General features: G+C 48.8%; 1 protein-coding gene across 1 annotated transcript in view; it reads left to right on the forward strand.

The window, feature by feature from the left end:
* The first annotated feature begins 2,376 nt into the window (after window positions 1-2,376).
* DDRGK1 (DDRGK domain containing 1) overlaps window positions 2,377-12,265 on the forward strand; it is a 30,876-nt gene continuing 20,987 nt past the window's right edge. The window contains exons 1-2 of the mRNA XM_085059468.1: window positions 2,377-2,530; window positions 9,253-9,417. Coding sequence (XP_084915594.1) covers window positions 2,443-2,530; window positions 9,253-9,417 — 253 coding nt within the window. The 5' untranslated portion in view covers window positions 2,377-2,442. The remainder of the gene's footprint in view (window positions 2,531-9,252; window positions 9,418-12,265) is intronic.

Consider the following 12,265-nt stretch of genomic DNA (forward strand, 5'->3'; position numbering starts at 1 on the left):
AGTGTCCTGGTAGAAAGCCAGCCGCAAAATCCTCTGGAATTTACATGGTTATTAAAGAAACCAGAGGGATTTTTCCAGACCTAAATTAGGAAAAATACAAAAAGGCTTCTGGGAAACACAACCCAAGGGATGTCAAATATTTCAGAAGACTCTGGTGTCGTATCAAACTGACCTGAGCATCCCGTGTTCAGTCCTTGCTCGGGAGTTTAAGCTGTTTCTACACGGGATATTGGTGACACCTACAGGAAAAACTCCTCTGCTCCCTCTGCAGCCAGGGAGGAGGAGGTGACATCCCATCATTAACATCACCTCCTTATCAAAAGCTGTAGAGACCATGCAGGGAATTAAAACACTCATCACTGGTGCAACTGTGTGCTGCCTGCAGAGCTGGATGACAAACAGGGCCTGGGAACCTCCAGCTCCTCCACATCTGCTCTAGCCAAAGCTCAACATGAGGGAGTGCTGGGGGTGGATGAGAAGCTCCACATGGCCAAACCAGATCCCTCTGTGCCCTGGGCTGATCCCGCAGTGGGGGCAGCAGGGGAGGGGAGATTCTGCTCCTCCAGGTGAGACCTCACCTGCAGAGCTGTCCAGTGTAAGGAGGATGTGGAGATGCTGGAGTGAGTCCAGAGGCCATGCAGATGCTCCCTCTGCTCTGGATCCAGGCTGGAGAGCTGGGAATGTTCACCTGGAGAAGGGAAGGATCCAGGGAGAGCTCACAGCCTCTTCCAGTGCCTAAAGGGGCCCCAGGAGAGCTGCAGAGGGACTGGGGACAAGGCATGGAGGGACAGGACACAGGGAATGGCGTCCCAGTGCCAGAGGGCAGGGAGAGATGGGATATTGGGAAGGAATTCTCCCTGTGAGGGTGGGGAGGCCCTGGCACAGGTTTCCCAGAGAAGCTGTGGCTGCCCCATGATCCCTGGAAGTGTCCAAGGCCAGGCTGGACAGGGCTTGGAGCAACCTGGGATAGTGGGAGGTGTCCCTGCCCATGGCAGGGGGTGGAACAAGGTTAAGGTTCTTCAAGGTTCTTTCTAACCCAAACCATTCTACTATTCAACGAATGATTTCCAAAACAAGATTTGAAAGACTTTTACTAAAATAAAAACTTTGCAATAAAATATGCAGCCTGTGTTCAGCTCCTTTTTGAGAACTTCCCACTGTGTTGCTGGTTCTACTTTGTTGAAATTCAGCAAATCCCTCAGCAGAGGCTCCTTTTCATGTGCTGACAGATCTGAACTCATCTCGAGCTCATGACAGGGACAGGCAGCTGTGGAGTCCACAGCAACGACTAATTAGCTAAAACAGTGCTTTTGATCACCTTTAAGATGTCCCACAGCCTCTAAACTGCATTTTCAATGTATTAAAACATTTCCCCCACCAAGAGTGCCTTAAACAGCCACACTGAAGGCATTTCTGAAGCAAGAAAGGGCTTGATCAGCCAGAACTTCACAACCACAAAGTGAAAATGTGTAAAGCCTAAAACAGTTCCCTCCTCACTCACAGAACTGGAGCAGAGCCTGACAGTTTCAGCTCTAACAGTGGCTGACCACCCAAAAGGGGAAATTTGCTCTCCATCCCCAGCTGCAAGTTCCTGCCTGTTTTGGGGCTGAGATTCATTCTGATCTAGAAACCAAATCCAGGGAAAAAAATGAGAGAAAATGAATTAGTTGCCTTTTCTGGCCTGTTGCATGCAGCACTGCTACCAGAACAAGGGAAGAGACAGGAGGCAAATCCTCACTTGGCTGAACACTCTGCACACACCAACGCCAGCCTGATTTTTAAACAAATCACACACAATCAATCAGGCTGGAAAATACTTCCAACGCCATCAAGTCCAACCTGTGACCAACCCCTGCTCTATCACCAGCCCAGAGCACTGAATGTCCTCTCCCCCGAACTGGGAGCTTCAGCCCTCTTTGAGCAGCTTTGTTTGCTCCGTTTTTACCAGGGCAGATGACTGGCAGACAGCTGGTGTAGGGCCAGCTCAATGTCAGTCTAATTTTGCCAGAGGCACGTTTGGTTCAGGCCAGGTCAGGACATCACCCCTGACACTGTCGAGCCAGGCAGCTCCAGCTTCATCCCGTTCCCACATTCCGTTCTCGCCGTGTGTGGAGAGCGGACGCGTCACCAGCCGCCCGTAGCGGCCAGACCCACGGGTGCCGCACTCACGGCAGGTTTTGCCTCATAGTTTTTAATTTCTCCTCTAACTCCGGCTACAATTCCGCTCTAATTCCTTTTCCGCGCCCTCCCTCAGCGCCCGCCTCACGGCCGCGCCAGGACCTCTCCCGCGGGCTGCCCGTGCCCCGCCTGTCCGATCGCAGCGCGCCCGCCGCTCCGCGCCGCCACAGGCACCCCGCGGGGCAGCCCGCGCACGGGGGGCCTTACGGCACGGAAGGGGACGGGGCGTACCAAGGGTGATGTGGGCGGGGTCGGCGCCGAAGGATGGACGCGGTTCTGCTCGCCGCCGCCGCTGTGCTGCTCGCCGTCCTTCTCTTCTTCGCCACCCGCCTCCGCGGGCAAACCAGGGCAGGTGGGTCGCGGCACCGAGAGAACCGGCCGGGCCTCCCCCGCCCCCCCCGCGGCCTGTTCCGGTGGGCGCGGCCCTGCTCTCAACCGGGTCCGCAGGCGCGGGGGGCGCGTTTTTTGGGAGCCGCTAGGGGGCGCCGCGGCTCGGGCACCCCTGAGGGAGACTCGCCATGTTGGGGGGGAGGGCGGGAATTTTGGGGGATCCCGAGGGGATTTGGGGTGTCCCAGGGAAGGTTCGGGCGATGTCCCCGGGGTCTCACGCTGCCCTCCGTCCGGGCTGCCCCGCAGGCGGCAGGGTGGGGGCGCCGACGCCCGGTGCCGCTGCTGCTGGCGGTTCCCGGCCTGAGGCGGCCCCAGGGTGAAGGGCAGCGGGTTGGAAGTCTCTGAGCTCTCTGTCAGGTCTCTGTCGGGGGTTCCGTCAGGGGCTCTGGGAAGGGAAAAGGGCAACAGATCCCAGAGAGTCGGGATTAGGGACACAGGCTGAAGGCCTGTTACGAGTGGTGTTTCCCAGGGTGCTGTGCTGGGCCCAGTGGTTGTAACTTGCTCAGCAGTGACGTAGACAAAGGATTTGATGCCCCCTCAGCAAGTTCGCTGATGTTACAAGGGATGGGCAATGTCTGAGGGTTGTGCAGCCCTTCAGAGGAACCTCGAGAGGCTGTAGAGAGGAGCAGAGAAAAACCTTCTGAAATTCGACACAGACAAGTTCAGAGGCATGGAACTGGGCAGGAACAACCCTGAGCACTGGCAGAGACTGGGGGGTGACTTCATGGGAAGGACCTGGGTGTCCAGGTGGACAACGAGCTGTCCCTGAGCCAGCAGTGTTCCCTTGTGCCAAGAATGCCAAGGGGGTCTGGGATGCATCAAGAAGAGTATTTCCAGCAGCTCATGGAGGTTATCCTGCCCCTTCTGCTCAGCCCTGGGAGGCACAGCTGGGCTGCTGTGTGCAGCTCATCAGAGGCTGTGAGAATGATGAAGAGCCTGGAGCATTTCCTGATGAGGAAAGGCTGAGGGAGCTGGGGCTGTTCAGCCTGGAGAGGAGACAACTGAGAGGGGACTCCATCCATGTCCATCAGTATCTCAGAGCAGGGCCCAGGCTCTGCTCCATGGGGCTCAGCAATGGCACAGGAGGAATGGGCAGCAATTGATGCCCAGGAACTTCACCCTGCACATGAGGAAGAACTTCTTCACTGAGAGCACTGGAATAGATTGCCCAGAGAGGCTGTGGAATATCCCTCACTGGAGATGTTCCAGAGCCATCTGGACTCAATCCTGTGCCATGTCCCACTTCTGCTCCTTTTCCACCTCACCCAGTGCTGGCCATGATGGTTGAGGTGTTGTGGGGAGCAGGTGGATGATGCAGCACTTCCAGCGCCGTGTCACTGCTGACCAGTGTTAGATCAGAGAACCATCTGGGCTGGAAAAACCTTTAAAATCACTGAGTCCAACCATAATCAACGCTGCCAATTCCACTGTGGTGGAAGTGACCCTGTGTGGGTGGGAATGGAGTGTTGTGGGAAGGAGTCAGATGTGGCTGTGAACTCACTGACCTTGCTGAGCTCTCACAGTGGAAGGAGGGAGGTTGTTTGGCTGCCAGGTGTCAAATTAAGATGTTTAACCAGGACAACCTCTGCACTCATGGTCAATACCTCCACAGATTTTGGGAGTATGGGGCGTTTTGGGGTTAGAATTTGTGTTATTTTTCTTTTGGGGGAGTATCTGTGATAATTTTTAATTGAGAGGAAAAAACTCTACACCTTTGTTATAAATATAGTCATTCAGTGTGAGACTGTGCTGGTAATGAATCTGTGTTAATAGCAAGTTTTGCTGATAATAATTACATTTCCAACACATTTCTCACACATCTCTGCTATACAGACCTGGTCTAAATCTTTCTCTTGGAAAGACATGGAAACTGCTGTAATTTCATTGGATTCCTGGATTCCTAATGACTTAGAGATGAACTTTTGGTTAAAGCAAGGGATGCATGTCATGGAGAAATTCATCATTTCCTGAGCTTGACTCCTGTCATGTCTTAGATAAATCAGCGACTTGGGAGGATTTCTTTTCTCTTTAAGTATTTGAAATTCCAAATTGAAGCCCAAGCATTTGTTTTAAATAGTGTGATTTATTAAAAATAAAGCTTTAATACTGGTTTTGAGCGTGTTGATTAAATTCAGGACAATTTAATCATGTTGAAGGCTTTTTCAGTGGTAACTTTTTGACACTTACAAACTGGCCTTGTTTTTTCTACTGTGGTTTTAAGATATTTTTTACTTCAATATACTGGTTTCTGTCACAGGATTTCAGCTGGTAAGGATGACTTTGTACACAACAGAAATTATTTTTCAAAACCACTGGGGCTGTGGTGTATTTATTAGCTACAAAATTTAGTCTTAAGCAGGAAATTTGCTTTCCTATTCCATTTTCTTACGTAGAAAGTGGAAACTGCCGCAATTCTGACAATAAATCTGTGTTGCCACATGGAAAGGACTTGAAACCACAGACATTTGACCTAAAGAAGTGCTGGGAGCTCTCACCTTGTTAATATGCAGGGATTGGGGCAGCATCTTTTTCTGTTCTCCCCTGGAAATTGCCTTTTTAAACTGCTCAAGACTTGCCTGCTTTGGGGAGCTAAGGGTCAGGAGGGGTAAATCCTTTACCTTTGTATTTTCTTTGGAAGGTCCTTTGGAGCAGCACAGTGTTGCCAGCAGGATCATGCCTGGACTTGCTCTGCTGAGAACAGAAAAAACAAAAACGTAGCATTTCTGGATTTTACTCATGGTTGCCACATTTTTTTTGTGATAAGCTGCTCTAGGCCAAAGTACCTCCCCAGGAAGCTTCCAGCTGTTGCATTTTGAATCCCTTTCTGAATTTCACAGGTTTTGCATCAAGGCAGAAGGTGCTGCCTGGTGCCACCAGCGTGGTGAGAAGTGCCACCACGTGTGAGGGTGCAGCAGGTGGAGCTCTGTCCCTGAGGCAGCGCTGCACTGTCCCCAAAGCTGCCAGCCCAGGTGTCACCTGCTTATCTGACAGAACCGACAGGAAGGTGCTGTGATAGGCAGGGGGCTGCTTCTCAAGAAAAGCATCTTTGCTGTAAGCAAAAGTTTGCAAAATTTTATGAAGGGGCAGATTTCTGCCTGGAGGGTGTAGAATGAGGTCCTGCAAAGTCTGGGCTCTGAAGGAGTCTGTGGTGTTCTTTGCAGTGGTACTACAGTGGTGCTTCACAGTTCAGGAAAGATTTCTGCTTGCAGAGCACAGTTCTGCTCTCTCTCCCTTTGGGACAGAGACACAACCAGTGGCTGCTGTGCCCTGGCTGACAAGTCAGCTGAAATAATCACTGCTGAAATAATCACTGCATTTATTCTTCTTGCACACCGAGGCAGAGCTGCCGTGCCCAGCACAGAGCTGTTCCCTGAGCTTTGAGAGCTGAGTCAGACCCTGGACAGCACAGCTTAAAATACAAACTGATCCCCCGTCCATTTCCCAGACAGCTGTTGAATGTTTTGTTTGTATTACCTGTTAATTTGAGGGGTTTATCTAATTAATTTAGTCTGGCCTGCCATTCTGCAAAGCTTGTGGATTGCTTGTCTCACCTATTTAATGCTGGCCATTAATTTTCTCTCAGATGGCTCTGGATCAAGGCTAATTAGTGCTTGTGTGACTAATCTCTGCATGATCTGACTAGCCTGGGGTGCCACTTGTGCAGCTACAGGAAAGTGAGGAGATGTGTTCAGATAAGTGCAGCAGCCAAACCTCGCCCTGTGCTGCAGGAGGAGGTGAAAAAAAACCCCAGCAGGGACAGACCCCAGAGCAAATCATTCCTGAGCTCAAATCTGATGGTCAGTCCAGTTCCAAGGAAAAGCAAAAGTGATTTTAAGTGAGTTTTCTGTATTCTGAATCCACCCCTCCGTGTGCCATCAGTGTGTGACATAGGGGGAGAAAGAGCACAGCTGAACTTTCAGCATTCTGCAGTAACTGCTGTGTCTGGAGTCACGTAGACAAATCACTGACCCCTGAAGGATCAGGTCCAGGTGTGTTACAGCACAGCAAACGAGGATTTTCTCCTCCTCCTCCTGTGAAGAACAGGAAGAAATGCAATGAGTAACATCCATGTTTTCCAAGTGACTGCCCAGCTGAGTGCCTGGCAAACAGAAGCTGTAGAATGCTCGAATAAAAAGGGTTGGAAAAGGTCTCCAAGATCATCAAGTCCAGCCATTCCCCCAGCACTGCCAAGGCCACCACTGATCCATGTCCCCAAGTGCCACATCCACAGGGCTTTTAAATCCCTCCAGGGATGGGGAGTCCACCACTGTCCTGTACAACTGTGCCAGGACTGGACAGCCCTTTTGGTGAAGAATTTTTCCTAAATATCCAATCTAAACCTCCCCTGTCCCAGCTTGAAGCTGTTCCCTCTCCTCCTGTCCCTGTTCCCTGGAGCTGAACCCCCAGCTGTCCCCTCCTTTGTGCAGAGCCACAAGGTCCCCCTTTTCCCCCTTTTCTCCAGGCTGAGCTCCCTTCCCAGCTCCCTCAGCTCCTCCTGGTTTTCCAGACCTTTTCCTTGCTCCATTCCCATCCCTGGACACTCTCCAGCCCCTCAATGTCCTTCCTGGTCTGAGGGGCCAAAAAACTGTCCCCAGGACTGGCGGTACCCCAGCAGTGCCAGCACAGGGGACAATCACTGCCCTGGTCCTGCTGCCACACCAGTGCTGACATAAGCCAGGTGCCGCTGGCTTGTGTTCAGCCAGCTGTGTGCTGCTGGAAAAGAAACGAGGCAGTAGAAATATTTTAGGGACTGGAAGAAAGAAAAAAAGCTTCATTAAAACACTTATTTTCCTACCAGATGACAATCCATAGTGGCTGGGTGTGTTCTGCTGTTAGTGTGAACATTTTGGAGATGTGACTAATATTATCCAACAAGTGTTTGACCATGATAGGGGTCAGGTTTGGTGGGTTTACTACATCCTGAGCCCTGTCCACACTGGGCACTTTGAGGAATTACTGAGTCTCCTTGTAGAGAATTAAATGGAGAAAAGAGGAGAGCTTGGTTCACATATTTCTTCTCTGTGAGGGTTGAGCTCCTCGCTTTGAAATAAATATGTGGCTTATAAATAGATTCCTCTTTCATAAAATGCAAAGCAGTCTCTGTTTCACAGGACAACAAAAAGCAAAAGCAGAATGAATGAGTGCTGGAACTGCACAGCTGATCTGCTGAGCAGGACCATCTTTGGAGTTACTGAGAGACACTGAAGCTTGCAGGTGAAAGGATGCTGAGGTTTGAATTGCATTTTATCTCAAGAGCTTAGTAAGAGAAATACTGCATTTGTATAAAAAAACTTTTTGCAGAGTGTTTTTGGCATTTATCAGTGCCCAAGAAGTGATCAGCTCCTCTGCCTCTGCAGGAAAATGTTTCCTGTAGCATTCAACATAAGCATTATCATGCTCTGAACAAGACTGAAGCCAATGATGGCATGTCTGGAGCTGCGCTCGGTGATTTCTCCCAGCCCTGTTTTGTCTGCAGAGGTGCTTGGGGACAGGAGGGTGACAGCAGCGTGACAGTGCGGTGACTCAGTGCCAAATGTCACAGTGTGGTGGGGCTGGAGGTTGTGGGGGGCCTGCTGACATCCCTGTGCCATCTCTGCTGCAGCAGCCTGAGCTGCTGAGGCTCTGCTGGCCAAAGCTTGCCCCAGATGGCTCTGCTGTGCAGCCCTGCTGAGCTCAGCGCTGCAGCTGTGTCCTTATCAGTCCCAAAGTCAGCGCTTTGAAGGCTCAGATAGCTGAGGTGAGCTGCAGGCACACCTTTGGTCCTTGCATAGATTCAGTCATAATGAATCTCATTTTCTGATTGTAGATATGCTAACAGTAGCTTTTTTTAGGGAGGCATTGTTTGGATCAGAGGATGCTGGAGACTTGGCACGGTGTGCAAAGCATTTTGTGCTCCTGCTGGGACACAGCATAATCTGGCAGAGCTCAAAATGAATGTGTTCTGAGCTGAAGTGAGTGAGTAGTTCTGCTGTTTTCCACGAGACCATGTGAATATTTGAGTTAAGTCTTAGTAGTTAATACTTGCAGGATTGAGCAAGTAACACCATACACAAATATCAGTTAGGTTTATCAACAGAATATGCAAAGCAGCTATGATATTTTGCCATTATCTGATTTTTTATTTTTGCATGACTGCCATAGTTGATAGCAACAGAAGGCCTTGAAAAAAATGTGTCTGAGAGTTTTCTGTGGAAAACTTCTGAAATGAGCCCACTGGTCAGTTCCTTCCTCCCAGCTGTTCCTGTTAGGATATTCCTCATTTGCCAGATCTTCATTAGTAACTGCAGCATGTGCAGAGAGGATGGCAGTGAGAGCTGCAGTGACCCTTGGTGTCCTGTGTGTTGCTACCTGTGTTTTGGGGAGTTTAAATCAGCAGGGTAGAATGAACTTATCCTGTAACTGTGTTTATTTCAGCTGTAATTTGTGATCCTTATTTGCTCTTCAAGTTTGGTTTCAGGTATAATGATTTACATATTCCTCTCTGAAACATTCATGCTCCGAGGTTTCCATCAGATGAATCTAAATTACACAAGTCCAAAATAAAAATTTAGAAAATCAGAATACTTCAGAAAAGAAAAACGCACTTTTGCGTCCTTCTTGTGAGGCAACTCAGAAACGGAGGCAGAAAGGAAAGCCGGATGAAATGATTAGATTTAACAGGAATATTTGCCTTCCTTTTTGCAGCTGATGAGGAGCACCAGCAGAATGTGGCAGCAGCAGCAGCAGCAGGGGCCAGGCCTCGGCCCCACGTGGAGGAACGAGGAGAGGGAATGCCCAGGCGCCGCAGGAACATGGGCAACAGGCTGATGGCCCAGAGGAGAGCCCAGCAGGCAGAGGAGTGGCTGGAAGGTAACTTGGGCTTCAGCTCATCTTGCAAATGTTGGAACAAACTTTCACTGCGAGTGGTAAGGCTGAGGAAAGGGTGCAGCTGCCTCCTGGAGGAAGTTGTTGAGTTTTGCTGATGGATTATTTACAGTTTGCCCATAATCTGTCTTCTCTCCCTGCTTCATCCCTTTTCTCTAAATAGCCCCTACATTTAACCTCTGCCTCTTCCTGAAGTGAATCCTGGTTGTTAATGGTGCAAGAGTCTTCCCATCCTTCCTAAAAACTGCCTTTCATATTTCCTGCTTAGCTATGCAGGGAATTAAATTGGGGAAAATAGAATCCACACCTTGCACTGGATAACAAGCTCTAGTAAAATACTGATTTCCTGCAAATTGGTGGGAAGCATTAATTCCCCAATGTAATCTCTGCAAAATGTGGAGTTTTCTTTCCAAGGAGCCATCCAGGTAGTGGTCAGGATCAACCTGGAAATAACCAGGTTGTTGACAATGTTTTGTGTAAATCCTGTGCTGGATTTACAGTTCACAGCTCCATTTCGTGGTGTGGTTGTAGACAAAAATACAGTGGTAAATAACATCTTTCTGCACCCTGTGAGTATAACTCCCTTTTCTGGTGAAGCTTCACACATTATTATTTTTATTGCTAGAGAGATGATATCACTGTGATTCACCCCCCTGGATTCTTTCTACTTTCAGATCGTGGGTGAAGTGTTCAGGCTTTCTGCTCAAGTGGGCTTTGCTGCACTTGAGTTTGCAGTGGAGATCAGAGCATCTTTGAGGTGAAAACACTGAGCACACACCTCTGTGATGCCTTAATTAGGGACTATTTGCACTTTGTCTAGCTTTTCTTGCCCTGCCCTTTGTGGAAAGCCTCACATTGGCAGGTGAACGTGCTTTTCCAGCTAATTATGTTCAGCACTTTCACAGATGGAAAATGGACAGGTGTGAACTTTTCAACTTTGGTTATTTCTTCTCATGTGATAACATCCTGGAAGGAAAATGGGATCTAAAAATATTTGGTTTTCAACTCCAGACATCAAAAGTTTGAATGCTGAAGGCCGACAGTGAAGCTGTCAAAGCAAACAGCTCATCTTATCCTACTTTGTCACTTTAGCAATAGAAGAATCTGTGTCATTGGGCTTTATAAATAATTCTTTTGCAGCTTTCTGTACATCAGATGCAAGTGCTGCTGCTTTTGCATGAAGTTCCCTTTGAAATGACATGCCTTCTTTTATTTGTTTTCTCTAATTTCTTATCCAAATTAAAACAGCTTCTTGCTCTTCCCTTCTGTTTTGTGCTGCTTCTGTGGGTGGTTTTATTCATATTTTTGGGATGGTTTTTCCAAGTGGCTGAGCACAGGTGCACAACAGGAACACCAAAGCCTTTGGAGACTGAGAACAGACATGAGCAGTGGAGCTGTGGAGAGAAGCATCTGTCCCTGGCTTCCCAGCACTGAGGTGTGCAGTGACCAGTGGCCATTATTAATTGGGATTAGCCACCCTCTGTGCTGCAAATCCTTTAGCCTGAGCTACCTGTGTTAGTGTGGGTCCTTACAAAAGGACGTGTTACATGTTTTAAAACCCTCCCTGGATATATGCCTGGAATGAGTCTTGCATTTATCCCCTTTTTGCATTTTCTCTGTGTCATTGCAGTATAGAGCAGTTTTGCCTAATTGCTGCCTGCATTTGAAGCAGCTGGAATAGCAAGTTCTCTCCACAGCAGAGTTCTGTGCTAAAGAATTTGGTGATTCCATGGAAAGAGAGCCCAGAGCATGGGGTGATGTGCAGTGCCAGGCAGTGCAGCATAGGGCTGAAGAGCAAAGTTAGTTGGCAGTTTAGACAGGAGCATCAAACCCAAGCCACTGTGGTTTCTTCACTCTTGCCTTGCAAACGCTCTGAAAACTTCTGAACATCTGCCACTGAAGTAGATTTTTTTTTTTTTTTAATTGAATTGTTGCAATGTTTTACTGGTAAGTTTCTGTTCCGTGTGTGGAATTTCCACTCTGGGCCTGTGTTGAACTTCAGGCAAAGCTGCCTAATCCTGCTCTGTGTCACTCTGACTTCTGCCAAGAAGTGATTTCTTCACCAGCCCATGGCTGCAAGACACCCAGCACTGACCTCAGGGAGGGTGTGAGGATGCCTTGACCATCCCTGTGTTCCTGTAAAAGTCACAAAGTGGAGTCAGGTAGGAAGTGCTGTTGCCACCAAAGAATTCTGCTGACTCAAGGAAATGTCCCCAAAGCAGCACTTGCAGCCTTTGGAGTTGTGGTTAGCACGAGGGTTTTCTGTTTTCCATCTAACAATCAGATTTCAATTCCAGAATGAGAAAGAAGCTTCAAGGGTAAAGTTGTAGCCCACGGTTTCTGCTGCCTGTGCTGAGCTGCTGTGCTTGTGCCAAGACTAATCTCTCACAGAGTGATGGGGGAGGAGAAACAACCCCAAACCCTGGGCACTAGGATCAGAATCTTAAAAATTTTCAATCGTCCCTTCTGTAGCTTAAATCTTACTTGCAAGTCTGGAGAAGGAATTATTTAACACAAACAGGGATAGTAAATAATTATTTTCAATATTCAAATTACCCCATTGCCAGCAGAGCTAAACCACCTTGCTGGGGTGGGGTAAGACCTCTGAGTTCCTTTCAGATTGTCCCAGACAGAAGACAAACAGTGCAGGATGAAATGCCTCAGCTTTCCTCTTGGAAGGAAAACCCACACAGGTTCCTGATGCCCAAACTCCATGGGGGCTGTGCTGTGGCCCCAGCCAGCTGCCCACCTCAGTTCACTGAGCAGTGTTTTTCAGTGGTTATTGAGTGCTCCAAGGAGGTCACCTGGTAGGAGAACTTCAGCACCTGCAAAT

The sequence above is a fragment of the Lichenostomus cassidix genome, chromosome 4 (genome assembly GCF_008360975.1).
Source record: "Lichenostomus cassidix isolate B80296 chromosome 4, HeHo_3.0, whole genome shotgun sequence".
NCBI lineage: Eukaryota > Metazoa > Chordata > Aves > Passeriformes > Meliphagidae > Lichenostomus > Lichenostomus cassidix.